This window comes from Ranitomeya variabilis, chromosome 4 (genome assembly GCF_051348905.1).
Source record: "Ranitomeya variabilis isolate aRanVar5 chromosome 4, aRanVar5.hap1, whole genome shotgun sequence".
NCBI classification, from domain to species: Eukaryota; Metazoa; Chordata; class Amphibia; order Anura; family Dendrobatidae; genus Ranitomeya; species Ranitomeya variabilis.
In genome coordinates, this window is record NC_135235.1 from 284708231 (window position 1) to 284729470 (window position 21240).

General features: G+C 42.8%; 1 protein-coding gene across 7 annotated transcripts in view; it reads left to right on the plus strand.

The window, feature by feature from the left end:
* The window catches only part of MORN1 (MORN repeat containing 1), a 401375-nt gene that overhangs the window by 121623 nt on the left and 258512 nt on the right, over positions 1 to 21240 (plus strand). For all 7 annotated transcript variants that reach the window (XR_013213208.1, XR_013213209.1, XM_077250079.1 and 4 more), the window contains 2 exons: positions 1179 to 1302; positions 2104 to 2273. Coding sequence is in view for 5 of the 7 variants with exons in the window: in XM_077250079.1 (XP_077106194.1) it covers positions 1179 to 1302; positions 2104 to 2273 (294 nt within the window). In the remaining 2 variants the exon portion in view is untranslated. The remainder of the gene's footprint in view (positions 1 to 1178; positions 1303 to 2103; positions 2274 to 21240) is intronic.

A 21240-nucleotide genomic window follows, 5' to 3' on the forward strand; every position in this document is an offset into this window, starting at 1 on the left:
CTGGGGTATGGGCGGGCCAGTCCATAGCTTCAATGCCTTCATCTTGCTGGAACTGCTGACACACTCCAGCCACATGAGGTCTGGTATTGTTCTGCATTAGGAGGAACCCAGGGCCAACCGCTCCAGCATATGGTCTCACAAGGGGTCTGAGGATCTCATATCGGTACCTGATGGCAGTCAGGCTACCTCTGGTAAGCACATGGAGGGCTGTGCAGCCCTCCAAACAAATGCCAACCCACACCATTACTGACCTACTGCCAAACCGGTCATGCTGAAGGATGTTGCAGGCAGCAGATCGCTCTCCACGGCGCCTCCAGACTCTGTCACGTCTGTCACATGTGCTCAGCGTGAACCTGCTTTCATCTGTGAAGAGCACAGGGCGCTAGTGGCGAATTTGCCATTCCTGGTGTTCTGTGGCAAATGCCAAGCATCCTGCACGGTATTGGGTTGTGAGCACAACCCCCATCTGTGAACGCCGGGCACTCAGACCATCCTCATGGAGTCGGTTTCTAACCATTTGTGCAGACACATGCACATTTGTGGCCTGCTGGAGATCATTTTGCAGGGCTCTGGCAGTGCTCCTCCTGTTCCTCCTTGCACAAAGGCTGAGGTAGCGGTCCTGCTGCTGGGTTGTTGCCCTCCTACGGCCCCCTCCATGTCTCCTGGTGTACTGGCCTGTCTCCTAGTAGCGCCTCCAGCCTCTGGACACTACACTGACAGACACAGCAAACCTTGCCACAGCTCGCATTGATGTGCCATCTTGGATGAGCTGCACTACTTGAGCCACTTTTATGGGTTGTAGAGTCAGTCTCATGCTATCACAAGTGTGAAAGCACAACCAACATTCAAAAGTGACCAAAACATCATCCAGAAAGCATTGGTACTGGGGTGTGGTCTGTGGTCCCCACCTGCAGAACCACTCCTTTATTGAGTGTGTCTTGATAATTGCCAATAATTTCCATCTGTTGTCTATTCCATTTGCACCACAGCATGTGAAATTGATTGTCAAACTTAACAAAGTTAAGTTGCCTCCTAAGTGGACAGTTTGATTTCACAGAAGTTTGATTTACTTGGAGTTATATTCTGTTGTTTAAGTGTTGCCTTTATTTTTTTGAGCAGTGCACTGATATCATTAACGTGTACCCATCATAGGTTTTTTTTTCCTTTTTATCGAACAGATGAAAACGGGCGAGTCTTGAGAATCAGTGCCGGAATTAAACATACACCATCTGCTAAATCTCAAGCTACCAGCCTCTTGGAATTAATTGAAGATTTTGAAGAAAAGCCGATCCAGACGCCATTGTATGTGCATTTACCGTTCTGATCACAATTGATTTAGTGTGTATAAATGGTGATCGATGATGCTGTTTGTTAAAAATGTGCAAAAATGATACTTTGTGCCATGTCTAGGAATGGGGCGAAGCATGAAACGCGGATCATCTCATGCATCCCCTGTGACCGTGCTCTTACCGTCACTTAGTGTATCAGTCTTGCCAGGAGGTTGGCATACGTCATCAATATCAGTTGCAGTAGACTTTTAGGTTGAGTTTTGCATCTTTGATTTTTTTAACTACTCCGAGACCTTTTAAAAATATATTTTTCCCACCCGGTAATCTTTTTATGTTTCTTAAGATGTTTATTGCAATGCCCACTGTACGTACCAAACATAGAAAAGGATAGTTGTATACTTATATATCACATGAAAGGTCACAAAGTCAGGTTGGTTACCTGCATATGCTCTTCTATGGGCCTCCACCAATCTCCGGCCCTCGTAACTCCAGGCACGCTCTTAAAACAAGTGCTCTCTGTAGAAACCTAAGTGCAGTTTATCAATTGTGAGTCCTGGAAATGAAACAAGTGCTTATAAGCCTAAAATGTTGAAGCATTTTTCACCGAAGCATTCAGGCTTTTAACAGGAGGTTTGTTTGCACTGACATTCACTGTTATTTGTCATTTCTAAGAGGATGAAAATAACTATGATGTGTAGAATGTGGGAAGGAGCTTTGATGTAAAATGCTACCTGAGTGGAGATTTTGTCAACGTGTAGGCGATACATGTGAATTCATTTCTCCTACGGTTAATGTAAGCGTTGTTTATCCGCAGTGGTTATGAATGTATAAATTATCCGCTGTCATATATAACGGAAGAAAAGCAACCGCAGGACAGCAGCGATCCATCATTATGGAACCAAACTGAAGGGGAGTCATCTAGCGCTCAGAAGTCCCTGTCGTCACACCACGAGACTGGAGGAGGTGCATCCGATAGGCAAGATGGTGAGTCATCCAAAAACAGGTCAATTACCATATATACTTATTTGTTGTACAAGGAATCTCAGAGCAACGGTCAAAATGAACCTCCCAAATATGAGTTTTGCTTAGAGGACAGAAGGACATAATTAGTTTTTTTTTACATCTACCCTTGTGCCTCTTCTCAACATACTTGTTTGGATTCTCACAACCCAGTAGCAACCAGGGCTGGGCCTTTTGCCCATGTGGCCCGTCCCCCCATGGACCCAATAGTTTGCTTGTTCTTCTTCCATATTATGCTTGGCCTACACCTCAAAAATAATTTGGATATATTGAAAAATCGTTAATCTACTCAGACCGGTGGCTGATACTTAACACCCATCACTCTATTTGTAAAGCACAGTGTTGCATATCTTCAGGATCTTCGCTCACATCATGAATAACGGTTGTTATCACAAACAGCTGATAGTCAACTTTTATGGTGGAGATCAGAGCAAGTTTTGATCTCAAATTAAACCCTTAGATGCCACTATCAATAGTGACCCTGGGATCTAACAGTTAGACAGATGAATGGGGTGCCATTTTTCACCTTATCTTTTCCCTTGCAGTGTAGCCTTAAAAAGTCAAAGAGCTTTTACATAAAAACAACAAACAGATGGTTTGGTGATCAACTGATGACCACCTTCTCTAATCCCTGAAGGTTTGTTTTTATCCATGTAGGATTCTCCATGCTTGTGCAATGTAGTGTTCCATGTTAATGGCCGACCACATGGTCGTGTTGAGTCCTTTAGGAGAGCCACTGTATGCATTGGATCTCAACCATGGCTCCAAAAAAGGATTCTCAAGATAGAGACCTCTTTTAGGACTTCTGACATGGAAAACTATGGACAATGATCCGTTATATTTTGGGAACCTTTTGTAGGGTTTGAGTAGACACAATATAGGACTGAGTGTTTTTGGATCTAGTCCTTCAAATTCGAATGAACATTGGTGAAACAAGATGGTGATGGAGCACATTTCACCACCTTTCCTATAGAAATTATTTTATTACTATGGTAGGTTACCTGCCAATTACATATTTGTTGCAGATTTCCACTTTCAGCATCATCATCAGCGCTTAGATATTATAAGTAGAATGAACTGATTTACTTGCGACAAACTGTAACCATTATTTAGAGCTCTGCAACATACTCCATCACGTTTTCCTATTGGTACCGTATTTGACACCTACCGAAAAGGATCCATTTGGTTCAGCTCTAGCATTAACCATGACTAAGGACAGTTCTGTGTGTGAAACGCATCTTTTTTTGCTTGATGCAATATTTTTAATGCACCTGGAACCTTTTAAGTTGTAGTAGTAAAATGGTGAAGTTTTATATCCGAGCGGCTGGATACCTTCACTTTGTAAACTTTTTTACTTGCCACGCAGAAGTTGTCCACAGCCAATCTGTGGGAGATGGTTGACCTTGTACTTTGTGCTTGGCTCTCACACATCTTACTGCCTTGATTCCCTCGTAGATCAGTGGTTCTTAGAGTTGACGTGAATTGATTCGCACATTTCAGTCCATTGGCCACGACAATGTTCAGTAACCGCTATATGGCAGCGGGAGAACCGCCTTCTATGTGATGGCATCCTTCTTTTGATTAGTCAGCCTGATGCCCTGCAACAATGTAACTACGTCACGATGGCTAATCAAAAGAAGAGTTGCCGGTGCCATCTGGTCAGAGGCGATTCTTCCTCTCCCAACCAGTGGCCACAGACCAATGTCGTGGTTGATGGACTGTGACGTGAAAATCTGTTCTGGCCAACCTAGTGCTTCTAGATGCGTTTGGCATCTGCTAATTATTGTGCATGAACGTAAGGGTTTTCAGAGTCGATAGAGCCAGATAAGGCTGGGGCTACATGGTGACTTTGGCTGTGGCCAGTGATCTCCATGTGTCTCTGCTGCATTGCAAAACAAATGAATGGAGTCACACTGAGACCTCTAGGGTACCGCGTCAAGCATGTCACAAAAATCCATCTGGGCCTGATTATTTCAGACCCCATTGGCTTCCTCAGCGACACATAGGGATTTTTGGCCAAAGTCACCTTGTGTAACCCTTCCACAAAGAAGGACAACATGTCTACAGTAGACAGGGGCACAGCTACAAAGTGGGCAGATGAGTCGCTACAAGCACCACAAATAAAAGGGGGCCCAAACCCTCCGCTACATAAGAAGACCCCGCATTATTGTAAATGGCACATTGAATGACAGAGACTTTGAGTTAGAGATTTTCTTAATTTTTTTGTGCTTTAGGAAAATGGATTTTGCGTTACTGCAACTTTCCTTCCCTGGTGCTAGATAGGTAGAGAGTGTTAATAAAAGTAATAGTGAAATTCCGAGGGCGATTCCCATTTAGAATATGAGGCAGAATGAAATGAGGTCACTGCAGTCAATCCCTCAGGCAGATCGGTTTGATCTCTGGCTGCCCTGCAGGCTGCTTTATTGGCCACAGACACAGTTTTTCTCCAGGATTGAGCTCGCTGAGTTGCTCGGTTATTGTCCCTTATATGATTGTCTATTTTTGGAGTTTTGATCGCGCCCACATTATCGAAAACTAGTATGGTACCTGCTAGATTAACATACCAGATTGTTACCATAGATATGCAGGACATTGATATCAAATCAATAGCAAATAATAGCTGATTGGTGGGAGTCCCGGGTTTGGGATCACTAACGATATTGTATTGATGAACTGTCCTATGGATAGGTCGTTAAATGGGTTTTCCGGTCTTTTGTCATAGTCACTCTATGTGACTGCAGACTGATCACAGCGTGCACACTGCACATTGTCAGGATTCTCCGGTGTCTGCAGTGAGACCGGGCAGTCATGTGACCGCAAGTATGCGATATGCGTACTTCCCGCCACAGTCCGACTAGACTTGCTCGGCTTCACTCAACATTGGGTGAGACTAGACACGTCTAGTTTGAATGATGGTGGAATTATGCAAATTGCATACTTGTGACCACTCATTCTCGCTGGCAATACCGGAGAATATTTACATCGCATGTTGTGAGGATTCAGAAGCCTTCAGTCACAAAAAGGGAATACAAACTTTTAGCACATACTGGACGAATCTTTTAACACTCTCTGATTAAACCACCCCATTAATGCAACTTTCGAATCACATACGATAAAATGTGAATAATAACTAATCTTGAGGTCTTAAAGAAAACATGACATGGGCAGCATAGCATGAATCAGGCAATTGCTGCATTATTCCATCCCTGTATATTTTACTATGAGACACTGAAGCATTTCAGAGAAAACAGACTCAGTTCATTAGTCCAAAAGGCAAGTCCCCAATAGAGTGGGACAAAGAGAAGCTACCAAGTAACCGGCCTCTTGGACTAGTCAGCAGAGACTCATAGCTCCTGTGTGATGCTAGTCACTACTCATGGACAAGCCATGAGGCTGGGTAATCAAGAGGTCTGAGGTCAAACCCAGAAGGGCTACGTCATAGACAGAGGGGTGAGGCAAAGGTGGAGTCAGGTAACAGTCCGAGGTCAGAATTCCAGAAGGTAGAGGATCATGACAAAAGGGCTAGGCAAACTGATGGTCAAGGAAAATCCAAGGTCAAGTAGCAAAGATCAGAATACAAGACTAGTAGCACAGAGCAAGCACACACCTCCTGAAAAAAGCTACAGTTGGCCAAAATGTAAGGCAGAGAGCTGGCTAAATAGCCAGGTAATTACTGTGTACTGGAGACACATAGATGAAGCCCCAGCACACCCTGGTCCTGATTAGATGGCTAAAGGCTAAACTGTCACTCAAAACACTGACAGCTTAGCACGTCCCAGCATCCAATTGTACTGCTGAGCTGTCCTAGATTGGACGTCAGAGCTGTCATTCACTGCATCAAGACACACTGATAGGAGGAATCGTGACACCATGACCTACTTTTCAAAGTATGGCGTCAATAACGCAGCCGACTCGTGCAGCATGAATCTCACAACAGGGTCCCTTTAACTCAATCCAAGTTAGCAGTGCAGCGGAGAGGAAACATTCACAAACTCTGGCCTGAAATTCAGCATATTCCTTTTGGTGGCTTGGGGCCCACCATACACTGATGTAAGACTAGGGTGGCGTGAGGAGTCTGTACCCAAGGTGGAAGAAAGTTGACCCATCAGCGGGTCCCACGAGGGGCAGCGTTGGATCCATGGAAGGTCATTTTTACGCTCACACACCAAGTATCTTGTCTCACTGTGTTATGTGCAGATCTATCCAGAAGTAAAGGATTCCCAATCACTTCTTTCGAAAGTTGGAAACGCTCATCAATACCATTGTTTGAGGATGTTTAAGGGTTATTGAGATTCCAGATACGTTGTAGACTCTTCCCAGTGATCTAATGTCTTTTATCTATTATTTATCTAGCAGATTGCATGGAAAGGTAAATCTCAATATTATGATTCCAAAATACGTTATCCCCCAGTATATTAGCGCTTGAACTTCTGGTAGAATGAATAATAGTTTGCCACCCCAGGGTACACTGCTGGTAACATGGAGCAGAGGTAGGGCATGAATAATAGATCACCTGCAGAAATTGAAAACAAATCTATCTGTTTGTACGGAGACAGCGGAAATATTTTAATTGTGCTGAACATAGAAATGTTATGTGATTTTATGTCCTTTCTTTTAGAGATGGGAGAATCAATTCGCAGGTCTCCGATCCATCGGGGTCAGGTCAGTAATCTGTGACCACTGGACGGGAGCCCTACGAGTCTCCTCACCTCCAGATATTCCCGCCTCTTTTTTGGTTAGCCGGACTGGCGCCACATTGTGTCTATGTCATAGCGCAATGATGAAATCTCGAGGTAAGGAGATTCACAGGACACCTTGCCAACAGTCACAGATCACTGACCTTGCCGATGGACCGGAGCCTTGAGAATCGATCTTGTGTTTCTTTCCTTAAATGCTCCTTGTACTTACTGACAACTTGATCTCATTTGATAATGTGATCGACAACTGCAAATCACTTTCTTTAATGATTATGTTATCTTATTCCTGGACAATCAAAAGTGGCACCTACTAGATGTATAACTTACTATCCACTGCCTGTTGTCAACTGTTATCTGTCTCGAGAAGTAGAGACACATTACACTAAGAGAGGCCCGGCCTCTCTCTGCTCCTGGTTTCCTGTCTGTTAAATTGTATGGAGCCATAACAGACAGAGTGACTCTCAGTTAATGGCAGACAAGCTGTTGGACATTGGCTGGAGCAATGCATGCTGGTAAGTGAGTGAACACAAGTTCCAGCACCTATAGTCCTGATAGAATGATGTAGATTTGGAAATGACAAAAAAAAAAAAAGTAAATGGTAAGTCACAGATCATGTGAATCAAGACAGTTTCTTGGCATATCAGACTGGTATATGTGCTAAAAGCCGTTGTCCTAAGGGAGGAGGATAGAAAGATGATATGTTCTGCAAGTTTGTTTGAGAGGACAGGAACATTTTAAGGTTATTTTGTCCAAAATTGAAAATAAGAAAATGCTCTGATTACTCATTTACCAGACTATCAATTGTGATAAGTAATCTGCAAATATTTTAAGAATACGTTGTCAAGCCCCAAAAAGTCACTCCAAGGTACCGGCCGCTAGGGGTTTCCCTTAGGCATTACTTTCTTGTGCAGTGCCTGTTGTAAAGTGCAATCCTTCTCTACCAGCAGAAACGTTGCTACAGATTACCGAAAGCGAGGACTAGGTTCTGTCTCTGCTCCTGCTTTTCTGTCTGTCACAGGGATACCAGAGAGGTGGGTTTTCAGTCCAGGGCAGGCAAGCTATTGGACAGTGGTAGGCGCAATGCATGAAGGGAAGTGAGAAACTGGAAGTTCCAGCACTTAGAGTGCTGGCGGAATAATTTTAAAGAAGAACAATCAGAAATAGTAGATGTCAAGTTATTGAAAATGTAATATAGATATATTAGACTGCACAAAGAGCAGATTTATCTTCAGAGCAACAAGACCTTGCTTTTCTACAGGTTTTTGTCGACCAGAACACTTTAATGTAGGCATTGGCATGTATACTCTATATGTAAAGTTATTTATTAATAGTACCATACACTCCAGTCCGAGGATACCAAATTATTGACATGTAATATAATGACAAAGTATATGGCACAAAATTAGTTGAGTAGTACTATTCAAGTTGGGGTTACAGTGATTTTCTCATTATAGAAAGTGCAATATGGCGAGGATATGCCCTCTACTTCTGATTGGATGAGGTCTGACCGCTGGGGCAATCCTTATTGTTGTTTACTGAACAGCAGGTGACCGCTGTGCCACTGTACAGGGAGACACTGCAGAGGCGATGCAACCCCTGAAGTCCAACAACTCCTGGGGGTCCAGGTAGTCTGACTCCCACCAGATAGAAAGTTATGGCATATCTCCCAGGGACGAGAAAACACCTTTAACATTTAAAGAGTTACTCTCAAAATAGCAAGTTATCCCCTATTCAGGGAAGAGCCACCATCACGGAATTGGGAGGGTACCCCTACTATGAACAGGGGGTAACTTGGTATTTTTGGGGAACGAGCCTTTAAGAATGTGAATTAGATAAGTAGATCTGAGATTGATGGATACAGATAGAAAAAAATAAATGTAGCACTTTTCATGCAAAAATGGGTGTAATGCCCCCCAAGGTTATCACCAAAACCTCACGTATACTAATCTAAAAAATGGGGGCAGCACTCCAAGGTCAGATAGCGAGAAAACGGATTTTGCATGAGCTGAATAAAATCCGTTTTCTCACCATCTCAGTTTGGAGTGCTGCCCCTTCTTTTTGGATTTAGATAGAATCTCCCTGTGATCTTATTACAATATTCCACCAAGATATATTCCATTTTCTTTAAGGACTGCCAGTGAAACAATGTAAATTGCACCGGCTTCTCGTTGCGGGGCACTCGCTGCTAGAAATTCATGACTTTTGTTGCTTTAAACAGCTAGCTCATTTGTATGCCTCCTCCACGCCAGACATTTTGTCTGAGTCACAGGGAGGCCTACCTACTCATAAACTGAGTCACAGTGCTGGCTCTATTGTCAGGACCACGCAGGCTTTCGCTGTTATACGTAGCAGCTCTAGCACTTTGTGTTTGACAGTGATTCACGGTCACCCTGCGTCGCACGCGGAAAACCGGAGCCCGAGCCCTGGCAGATTGGAGAGAAGAGGAGAACGCTCAGAAAATGCTATTACAGATTCCACACTGAGGTTTAAAGGGACTGATCATCTAAATTCTTATTGTATACGAAGCGTACTAAGATGCTGGTTAGGAGGTGGCGGCAAGGTGCCTTGTGGATATTACCCTCCTCTGGGCAGGCATGTAGGCAGCTGGCCAGGATCAAACATACGCCGATCAGCTTTAAGTTAAGTCAGTAACATTTATTATTTTGTGACATTGGCTCCGGTACCGGCGTGGAATATTGGAGACAGTAAAGCCAACATTCACACTTCAAGTATGGACCATGGTTGTCCTGACCAGCCACAAGTCTCTATGAGAATGTCGGGTCTTCATGTGAAAGCCGCTGAGAGACATCACTGCGGGTGGCTTGTCTCCAAAAAAACAAAGTGATCGGCAATCCAAAATCAGAAATGCGCGATTTATATCTCCCCCAACAATCCATTGTCCACACATTAGGGTGTTGACCCATTGATATCGGTAGGTGCAGCTGACTTTAGTCTAATTTGTATCGGGGGCTTAATCCTTCAAATTGGCCAGAATTTGTCCAATCAGACATATATGACATGGACCCCAAAAAACAAGTCCAATCCGTAGAGCCTCACATCACGTTTTACAAGACATAAAACACCTTCATAGGTCTTGTGTAGTCCATGCCTCAATGGGTAAAAGCTGTTTTGGTGCCGTGTCAGGAGCCTACACAATATAAGCAGTGCATGTGTGTGCCGACACCAGTCTGTAAAGGCCCCCATACACATTAGACTAATGTCAGCCGAACCCACCAATATCGATGGATTCAGCTGACAGTCTAATGGGTATGGGAGCCTGCGACCGATGATTGGCAGGGAAGATAAGGATCCAGCATGTCCAGTTTTGGATTGCAGATCCTTTAGATCTCCGAGAGATAAGCAGCTGTCAGAGGAGATGGGCAACATAGCTTCCAGGTTGAATGATCAGCCGAACCATCATTTGGCCAACAGCCATCTAAAGTGTATTGACGAGGGTGTTTAAGAGTAGCACATTACATGGAAGTTGTCCAAACCTACTGACTTTAGCAGGCCTGGCTGACCATCTGATTTGCATGGGGGCCTCCAAATTCTTTCTTGGCAAATGTTGAGGGAGAGAATGGTCGGGACATTGGAATATGAAGAATTATGCCCCCTAGATGGCTCAGTGTGCTGTATGAACATGCTGCTGGTTCCCAAACACTCTTAGGCTGGCCATACACATTAGATTTTCAGTCGAACGATACTTCTGCCAACAGCCATCTCAGCCACTCTCCCAAACACAGGAGTGCTTGTTCGGCCGAGCGCTACTGTGTTCTCTATGAGTAAGCCGCCAACTTACACGTTAGCCTGTGACTTATCTCATGGAGAACAATGCGATCAAAATCTCTCCCAACCATTATTTGGCTGGCGTCCTATTACACTTTAGACCGTCGGCCGAATATGTCGAAATCGGCAGGTTCGGCTGACATAAATCTAATGTGTATGGCCAGCTTTAGATATATGATACCACATCATACAAGGTGGGACAGACTTTCTTTGTGTGCCCCCCTGGGGCTTCTGACTGGTGCCTGGTATTTGCATATTTTGAGGCCAAGTACATAACTGTCAACTCGGCACTTCAGAGGGCCACATATTGGGTCCATATACATCTTATTGATGTCCCACTTATAGGGAATGTCTTAATGACCAACACCTCCAAGCAAACTATGACAACTCAAGTCCTGAATTCATTCAGGCTCTGCATAAATATCCCTCCCGCAGACTAAATGCAGATGGTAGTTTTGAGTCAGTCATTTCCATACTGAGATGAATATCACTAAATTTTCTTGCTTTTGCCATCTGTGATTTCAGAAAGAAGCCGAGATTTGCATTCCAGATTATCACTTCTACAGTTGTCATCCGTGGTTTGTTTTCTTCCCATATTGTAATTGGTGTAAAGATAAACTTTTGTGTATGAGTCTTCTGTGCAGGACATTTGTCAGAAATTCACTCCGGCTGCAAGAGATATGAGGAGAATATTGGCTGTCACCCAATGTATAAAAGCAAAAATCTGTGTTTCCTATCATAGTTACATAGGAAACAGAGGTGGAGGACAGGCGCAAAGCTCCAGGCTCCAATACAAGACCTGTAACTGATCCCTCACCTGCCATTAATAATACTGGTATCCTCGTATGTAGCAACAATAGCGGCCAATAGTCCCCAATTTTTTGGCACCATCCTGATTTCCATAAAACAATCCCAGCAAATTCAGAATGGTCTCAGGTTAGAAGGGCCAGTGTCTACTTGAGAATGGTCCCTGGCATGGTTACGGCAAGACTACATCCCTACATGCCAATGTTTGTAAGTATCGGCAGAAAGGTGCATAGTCACGGGTATGCTTGCCCCAATAGCTGTCCCCTTTTTTGAAGGACCTGAGACCTGTGCATAATTAGATCAGATGTTAGTAAGTAACTTCCAGAACATTTTAGGTAGCAGCCTAACAGAAGGACCTGCCATCAAGTATTGCCAGACTGGGTCTCCAACTCTTATGGTGTCTAGCTTCATCGTCTTGTTCCTGTAGACCATTGTGTGAGGTAGCACCAGCCAACTGGGGCACTTGTTTTGCTTTATATTAAATTGAAAACTTACAGGAATGGACATTAAACAGGGTTCGGATTGTGGCATGCTGCAGAAATTACTGTTTTGATATTTTACTGGAGGTTTTGGTGGTGCCCAGTAGACTTGTCAACTTGTCCAGGAGCTTTCCCTCTTTTTTACTACTGGATGTTCCAGGCACGTTGAAAGGTATAAGTTTGGTTTCAAATGTCTGACATTCATCGACCAGCCTTGGGTTATCTGACCCAAACTCCAAAGCCTCACACACATCTAAAAGGCTGTTGAATTCGGGTCAGGAGACCAACTTCCATTCTGCACATCGGAGTCCATACTCGGACTTTGAATATTGGACATGGAAAACCGGTCTAAATGCTCTATTGGAGTTTAGAGGAAGCTTGAATACCCATGACCTGGGGACGAAGGGAGCCTCATGACCCCCTCTGTCACATAAGATGTCGCCAGTTATATGAATGGCATATGTAGGTGGCACTGGTATAATTCATGGATGTCTGTGGTGCGAACAGTGTGCTTAACAGCTGGAGAGACTTTGGCGTGTAGCGCTTTCTAATAACTTTATGTAATGTTGCGTCTGGCCATAAAATAGTGATTTATGTGTTTGCAGATTTTGCAATTAAAATGCACCTTGGGCACGTCCTGCGCCTGCTGTTTATATTGGTCTAATAGGAATACTTGAGACATGGCATTAATTGTGATAAAAGGGTCTGAATGTGTCTGAACTGTTTGCCTATTAGCTTTGTTTAATGAGCCACTAATTCTCCGCAATATGGAGCCCGTGATTGTGGAGGCTCGGGTATGAACGAGGAACGTATGGAACATCTCCTGACATGGAGATCGACCCTTATGTATTATCGTGAAGGATCATTTGCATCTTATGTTTGTACAGACTGTGGGATTGAATAAAGCACATGTTGGGGAGCAAAGAGTATCTCCGAACTTTATTCAGGCCTCAAGTACTGAAGAGAGGTCACTCTTCTTACATACACTTGCCCTTATAGATGGCCCTCTTGCCATGTCTGTTTTAAATACTTGTACTGTCCATATATGCAAAGTCAGACAGTGTTATGTGTCAAACCATACATGGACACAAGCTCTAGACAAAGGGAAAAATATTGTTCAGTGCTCAATATATTTACAGGAGGAATAACAAAGGGATGATGCAATGTAGAACTCAATGCGGAATCCCAGTATTTGCTAAATTAGACATGTCAATAGACTGTCAACACAAAGCTTCAGTATATATGTATATACAGGGCTGCCACCAAGAATTTTAGGCCCCATACTGGCAACATTTTCCAGCCCACTTGAGACTCCACCCTGGCTCTACCTCCACCCCTCAAGATATGTGAACATGCCCTAATAATTATCCCATATGTTATGAATAGGGTAGGGGATAAGTATTCAGATACTAGAATATCCCCTTTAAGACAGACAACTAGCTTATTGCATGCAGGCAGAGAGCAGTCAGTAGGGTTGAACTTAATAGTACTTAGTAGTTTGCAGGCAGTCAGTAGACAGCCTACAACTGCACAAGAATGGAGGGGGCACAAAAAGAGTATCAGGTGGGTGGGCCAGCGTGTGGGCAAATGGGAGGCCGGATGGGGGAATGGGAGGTAGGATGGGTAAGTGGGTTGGTGGGTGTGCACACCTCATCACTTTCAGGCCCTCAACTCCTGCATATAATATGCTGCTAGGGCCCGGGGCGCGTCAGCAGCTTCAGAACAGAGAGCGGACAGGCTGCAACTGATGTCACTGATATCGCACACGGGAGGACCCCTTGCTGTTGCCATATAATATAAGTGGAAATGCAGAACGAAAACAAATTCTGAATGAAAATAGAGGAACAAGTGAAACCGACTACAAACTAAAATGTGTCTATACAAATTCACAGAGCATGGGAAACAAACAAGGAGAATTAGAGCTGCTGACACAGGATATGAGATAGGATGTCATAGGCATCACTGAAACTCGGTTGGATGGTATACATGATTGGGATATAAACCTTGACGACTACAACTTAATTATTAGAAGCAGGATTAACAAGAGGGGAGGAGGTGTCGCATTGTATGTTTTGTATGTAAAACTCATATTTCCATAGAGATCCAAGCATCAGAGAATGGTAGCTCTTAAGAAACTATTTGTGTAAGAATACAAGGAAAGAAGAACAGAAAGGACACTATTATAGGTGTTTACAATAGGCCACTTGGACAGACTGTAGATGTGGATGAACTCTTTTTACATCAGATGTCTCTGTTCTTGAAAAAGTATGACATAGTGTTCATGGGAGATTTTAACAATCCATATATTTGTAGGGAATCTCTCTCAAATAAAAGTAATGAGTCCGGAATATTCTTATCTTCTCTTGCTGACAACTTTATTTTTCAAAAGGTAGAAGAGAAAACAAGAAGATCTGCAATCTTGGACCTAATTTTTACCAACAGGGAGGAAATGGTTGAGGAAGTAAAGATGGCTGGTAATTTAGGAGGCAGCGATCATGCTATCCTCAAATTTTGGATTACAAGAGGAGGAAGACCAGAGAAGACTCAGATTTTAAAGTTGGATTTCAGAAAGGCAGATTTTAATGAACTTCGAAAGAGGGTAGGAAAGATCCAATGTCCGGATGTTCTAAAGGACAAAAATATCCAAGAAGGATGGGAGATTTTGCTAAATGAAATTCTGACTGCACAATAAGTAACAATCCCGAAAAGATGGAAGAATTGGGAGCATTTAAAAAGACAAGGGTGGAAGAACACAGGACTTAGTCACTTGTTAAAAAGGAAAAAAGAAATGTATATTAAATGGAAAGAGGGGGCATATCTAAAGAAAAATATAGTGCTGTCTGCAGGGAATGCAGAGGAAGAGTAAGAAGAGCTAAAGCCAGTAATGAAGTGACGCTTGCAGGGGAGACCAAAAGCAGTAACAAAGGATTTTGGGGGTATGTCAGAAGCACAAGAAAAGTCAAGGATGCTATAGGATTTTTGCAGGATGAAAAGGGTGCAGTGGTCAAACATGATGTTGAAAAGGATGAACTTTTATTTTCCTATTTTGTATCTGTCATCTCTAAGAAAGCAATTGTAACATCAACTGATCTTCACAGTGCTATCGAAGGAATAAAGTAATCTACACTATCTATAAACAGAGATGGTGAAGGAACACTTAGCTAATTTACATGAATTTAAACTTCCTAGTCCAGATGAATTACATCCTAGGGTACTGAAAGAGTTAGCAGAGGAAAATGCAGAATCAATAGCCAGAATCTTTGAAAAATCCTGGAGAACAGGAAAAGTCCCAGAAGATTAGGGAAGGGAAAATATTGTTCCGATCTTCAAAACAAAAAAGAAAGAAGATGGATCCAGGAAATTACAGGCCAGTGAGCCTTACTTCTATACCAGGAAAGATCTTTGAACACATTATTAAACAGCATGTATATAAGTACTTGGATAAGAATACACTAATTAACCAGAGCCAGCATGGGTTTGTAACAAACAAGTCATGCCAGACTGATTTAATTTCCTTCTATGATGGAATCACTGACTGGGTGAACAAGGGAAATGCGGTAGATATAGTCTATCTCGACTTCAGCAAAGCATTAGATTAAGTATCTCATACTATCCTTATTGAGAAAGTAACCAAGTATGGGAATGACAAGGCTGCGGTTAGGTGAATTCATAACTGGCTCAGTGATCATACTCAAAAGTGCGGTGATAAATAGTTGCACATACAATTGGAAGAGTGTGTCAAATGGGGTACTACAAGGCTCTGTCCTGGCATTAGTGTTGGTCAACATTTTTATAAATGATCTAGATAAGGGCATGGAATGTACACTAATGAAATGTGCAGACAATGCAAAGCTAGGAGGGATAGCTAAAGGTACCGTCACACTAAACGATATCGCTAGCGATCCGTGACGTTGCAGCGTCCTGGATAGCGATATCATTTAGTTTGACACGCAGCAGCGATCAGGATCCTGCTGTGATATCGCTGGTCGTTGAACAAAGTTCAGAACTTTATTTGGTCGTCAGACCGGCGTGTATCGTCGTGTTTGACACCAAAAGCAACGATACCAGCGATGTTTTACACTGGTAACCAGGGTAAACATCGGGTTACTAAGCGCAGGGCCGCGCTTAGTAACCCGATGTTTACCCTGGTTACCAGTGTAAAATGTAAAAAAAACAAACTACATACTCACCTTCGCGTCCCCCGGCGTCCGCTTCCCACACTGACTGAGCGCCGTAAAGTGAAAGTACAGCACAGCGGTGACGTCACCGCTCTGCTGTTAGGGCCGGCGCTCAGTCAGTGCAGGAAGCGGACGCCGGGGGACGCGAATGTAAGTATGTACTGTTTGTTTGTTTTTTTTACATTTTACGCTGGTAACCAGGGTAAACATCGGGTTACTAAGGGCGGCCCTGCGCTTAGTAACCCGATGTTTACCCTGGTTACCCGGGGACCTCGGCATCGTTGGTCGCTGGAGAGCGGTCTGTGTGACAGCTCTCCAGCGATCAAACAGCGACGCTGCAGCGATCAGCATCGTTGTCTGTATCGCTGCAGCGTCGCTTAGTGTGACAGTACCTTAACACTAGAGAAGACAGAGAAAGGATTCAGAATTATCTAGATAAGCTTGACTAATAGAATGGTATTTAACAGGGATAAATGCAAGATTCTACATCTGGGCAAGAAAAAACAATATGTTATTCTGTAGGGTCATGCACATGTCTGATTTCTTTGCTTGGACAGAGGAAGCAAGGAAAAAAATTGCATGCATGATTTGCATCCGATATCTGGATCGTACTCAGTCATGCAAGTCAATGAGTGCGTGGAAAATTTAGGACTGCATTCAGATGACAGCTAAGTGCTGTCTCATTTTCTCGGACTACGGAATCAAAAAGATGTAGACATTTTTTTTCTCAATCTTTTTCTCATCCAAAAAAATCGGATCACACTATGCTGACACTCTGATCAGAGTGTGATTTGCATAAATGGCCCAATTCTCTTGGATGAGATAATAAATGGCCGTCTGCACCTGCCCTAAGAATAGGTAGTCAAGATCAGATCAATGGGGGTCCGACATCCGGCAGTCCTGATACCAACTGTAATTAGTTCCAAGTAGCTTTGTGCAACTCCGTTCAAAGTGTTGCTGCCCCAACCGGTTACCGCAGAACAATTACACAATGACTTTGATTGCAAGATTTCAAGTCTGAGACAACTGAAACCTTGGTGCAATTTGTCTAGGACTCTCTTTATTTCATTTTCTAACCAAATCGCAGTTAGAACACAAGTATGTTGCAGTCACTTGTTACCTGCACTGAGATCCGTGGTGGGAAAGTCGCGTGTTGCTTCCAATGAAGAATCCCGCTGGTTTGGATTTTTGGAGATTTCTGGCACCACAATGTCTTTTCACCATAAAATGAATTAGCTTTTTTTTCCCAAAATTGAGATCTATCAATAAGTATTTCTGCCATTCAGGACTGCAGGAAAGCTGTATGCTGGTTGTAGGAAGTGTGCAAATTGGAGTGGCAGCTCCATCAGAAGCATTGTACCCTGCACCAAGGGGGGGGGCCTTCTATAGACATGGACGCCAGCTATTGCAAAATAAAGATGAATTACTTTTTATCTGCCCAGCACCATTAGTATAATGTCTCCAAAAACAGACAGTATAAATGTTCCTTCCTCTAATCAGTTGCCCGATATTTATTTTGGAGTCTGTTTCTGTTTCAGAGATTTGTTAGAATGATGCATCGCGTTTGTGCTATGTTCTTAGATAGTTGGCATCCCGCTCCTATAACTGCGTAATTCCCATGGGGGTTGGATGATTAATGATGGGAAGCGTGGTAGACAAGAGGGGTCAGCCATACACCTATTATAATGGTATGTGGGTGGCATAACCTGCAGACACCCACCCAAAAAATACACAAAGTATCATTAATCATGGAAAGGATTGATAGATAAGTCTATTTAATCCTGGAAATAGAAAACTCTAATTCTGACAACTTTATAATAATTCAAGTTAAAGGAAATATGTCAGTCCCAACTAACAGTATATGTTAAGCACGTAGCCTTGTAGGGGATGTAATCCCCATAAATATCTCGCCTTTACTGCTCTTATCGCCTCCTCTGTTCTGCAGAAACTAAAGGTTAATCAAACATGCTAATTAGGGTGCTCCATGCACCCTGGGAGTGACTAAGCGGCTCAGATCACTACATGGCCCATCGCCCACCTGCTTCTTTTTTTTGCCTAAGGTTTCTCGGCAGACAGTGCATGCTCCAGAGCTGTCAATCACCAGTTGGGGAGGCGGGGATATGCAAAACCAGTGCACAGGGCCTCTTGGCCACACCCAGTGTGCACCGAAAATCCAAATTCGCATATTTGATTAAACTTCAGCTTTGTGTACACTGCAGTTAGCGATTAGAAACTAAAGGCACAGTTTTAATAAAGGTTTATGTCCCCTAAAAAGCTGTGGGCTTAGTTTATACTATTAGTTTTGGCTGGCGGACTTTGTTTAAAGTGAATGTCCAACCTTTATCATAATGTTATTTTCATTTCCAATGTTCGGTTATGATTAATTTCTTATTACATATTTATTGTTTGCTGATACACAATTCCAAACATTCTCAAAGAGATCTCTAGGACCTAATGAGGCTGGTGTACTTACTTTACAAAATCCACATCAAAATAGCTGTATAATCCTGGTATTAAAATGAATATTTTATGAGTCCAGAGATCTCATTAGTCCAATTTTAATCATATCTCCACCTACCCAGCCTGACTAATAGCTGCAGCTTGTACTGAGCAGTGAGAAATCTCAGCAGGAAAGAGGGACGCTGAGAAACGATCAGTCAGTCTAGAAGGGTGGAAATTGAGTTTGAACTTTCATAAAAAAATGATACAGCCATTGCGACATGGATTTTCAAAGCAAGTACAACCGTCTCATCAGTTCTGTGACATCCATGTAATAATGAATGCTTGTTACGCCTGTCTGAAGCTGTCACTTTTCCATGTGCACAGAATGATCACTAATACAATCATCACAATCAACGAATGAGTGCTTTGCTTGTTCATTGGGTGATTGCCAACTTGATACTTGTTCCCCAGTTATCGGCCCATAAGAAAGCAGTATTAGAGTCTGGGAAAGCTGTGCACAAGACACGATTTAGTTTTGAAGACTATTTAATCTGAGAGCAGCATGATGTAGGGATAGAGACCCCGATTCCTGAGATGTCACTTACTAAGCTGTGTGGTTTTTTTTCAATAAAATCAGTGTTTTACCAGCAGGAGATTATCATGACAGGACTAGGTGTCTCATGTCTCCTGGTCTAGCCACACCCCCACTACTGATTGGCAGCTTGCTGACAATATACACTGTACACAGAAAGCAGCCAATCATTGTTATGGGTGGGGTTATACAGGGCTCACCTTGCCGAGCTCTGCTAGGTCTCCAACAGAGAAAACTGTGATTCTATCACAACGGCTGCACCCAGTAAGCTAAGTGATACATCACTGGAATCAGGGTCTCTGTCCCTACATTGTGCTGCTGTCGGATTACAGCGCAAAAACCTGCTGACATATTCCCTTTATTATGATTTGCTGATTTTATTTATACAATAATTATTTTGTCTAATACAACATATCAACATTGTATCCATATTTTCTCTGAAAACATGATGCTTTAGTCCTGTCTCTGGTGACATGAAGAATTTGCTTATTGCCTCATGTTATAATGATGCTCCCCACACCTCCCCCTAAGGGATTAATTGCAAATGTACTTTTCGTTCAATGAGATAAACTGTTTTGTTGACATGCGATACTTAAATCATGCGTAATGTTCAGTTAATTCCAAATAATTCCTAATACAGGATGCAAACAAGTCCCTCTTACCAGGTGGAAACGTTCCAGATTTGATAATACTATTATCGGGTAAATTACAGTACCCGCATTTAGCTACGAAGTGCATAGATTTTATGGACAGAACGATAGTTATATTTAGTCTGTTAACCTTTGATAATTCCCTCCCACAGCTTTAAATTGTAGGACGTTTTTTATGCTAATTGTTGTCAGTGGGGTTTCTGCCATGGCCCCTCCGTAATTTAAGCCCATTGCATCATATTGCAGGTGCCGATAATTGCAGAACGGCTTTATTATTGACGGATTGGCTGCATTTTTATACTTCTGCTTTATCCTATTTATTTTTAGATCACGCTTACAAATATGTGTTGGAAGAGACAAAATATACAAAACAAAAAGATAAGACTTGCGCTCGGGATAATAGAAAAACAAGGACTTCACGGATTTCGGTGTTTCTCCTGTGCATGTTCAGTGGCAAAATGAGATGGCTAAATAGTTAAAATAGAGTAGTCAGTAATTATTTTAATTTTATTAATTTTGCTAAATATTTGTAAAAACAATTATTTTATTTTTCATGATTTTTTTTTTAAATGGAAAATCCAGTTAAGATGATCTTTTGGCATGTCAAACAGATATGTATATAGAGGCACACTTCGTTCTTCTCCACAGGAGATACACCTACAGGAGATTTTATGACGTCCCATTCTACATGCATAGATATCAGTATGTAGTTGTTCCCCCATTTGCAGCTATAACATCTCTCACTCGGGGGAAGGCTTTCTACAAGATTTTGTAAGTGTCTGTGGGATTTTTTTCCCCTTGATCCAGAAGAGCCTTTGTGAGGTAAGACACAGATGTTGGGGAGAGGTTGGGCTCACAATATCTGTTCTAGTTCATCCCAAAGGGGTTGGATGGAATTGAGGTCTGGGCTGTGTGCGGTAGGTCATGTTCTTCTTCCAGAATCCCAATCAGGTCTGTATGGAACTTGTACACTGGGCACAGTCAGGGGGAACAGAAAAGGCTGAGCTCAATCTCCATTCTTTTTCATCCCAAAGATCTTGGAGGTCTGGGTTCTGTGTGGCCTGTCATGTTCTTCTACCAGAATCCTCAACCAGGTCTTTATGGACTTTGTACAGTGGGCACAGTCATGGGGAACAGAAAAGGCTGGGCTCAATCTCCATTCTTGTTCATCCCAAAGGTTTTGGATGGGGCTGAGGTCTGGGTTCTGTGTGGCCGGTCAAGTTCTTCTACCAGAATCCCCAACCAGGTCTTTATGGACTTTGTACAGTGGGCACAGTCAGGGGGAACAGTAGAGGCTGGG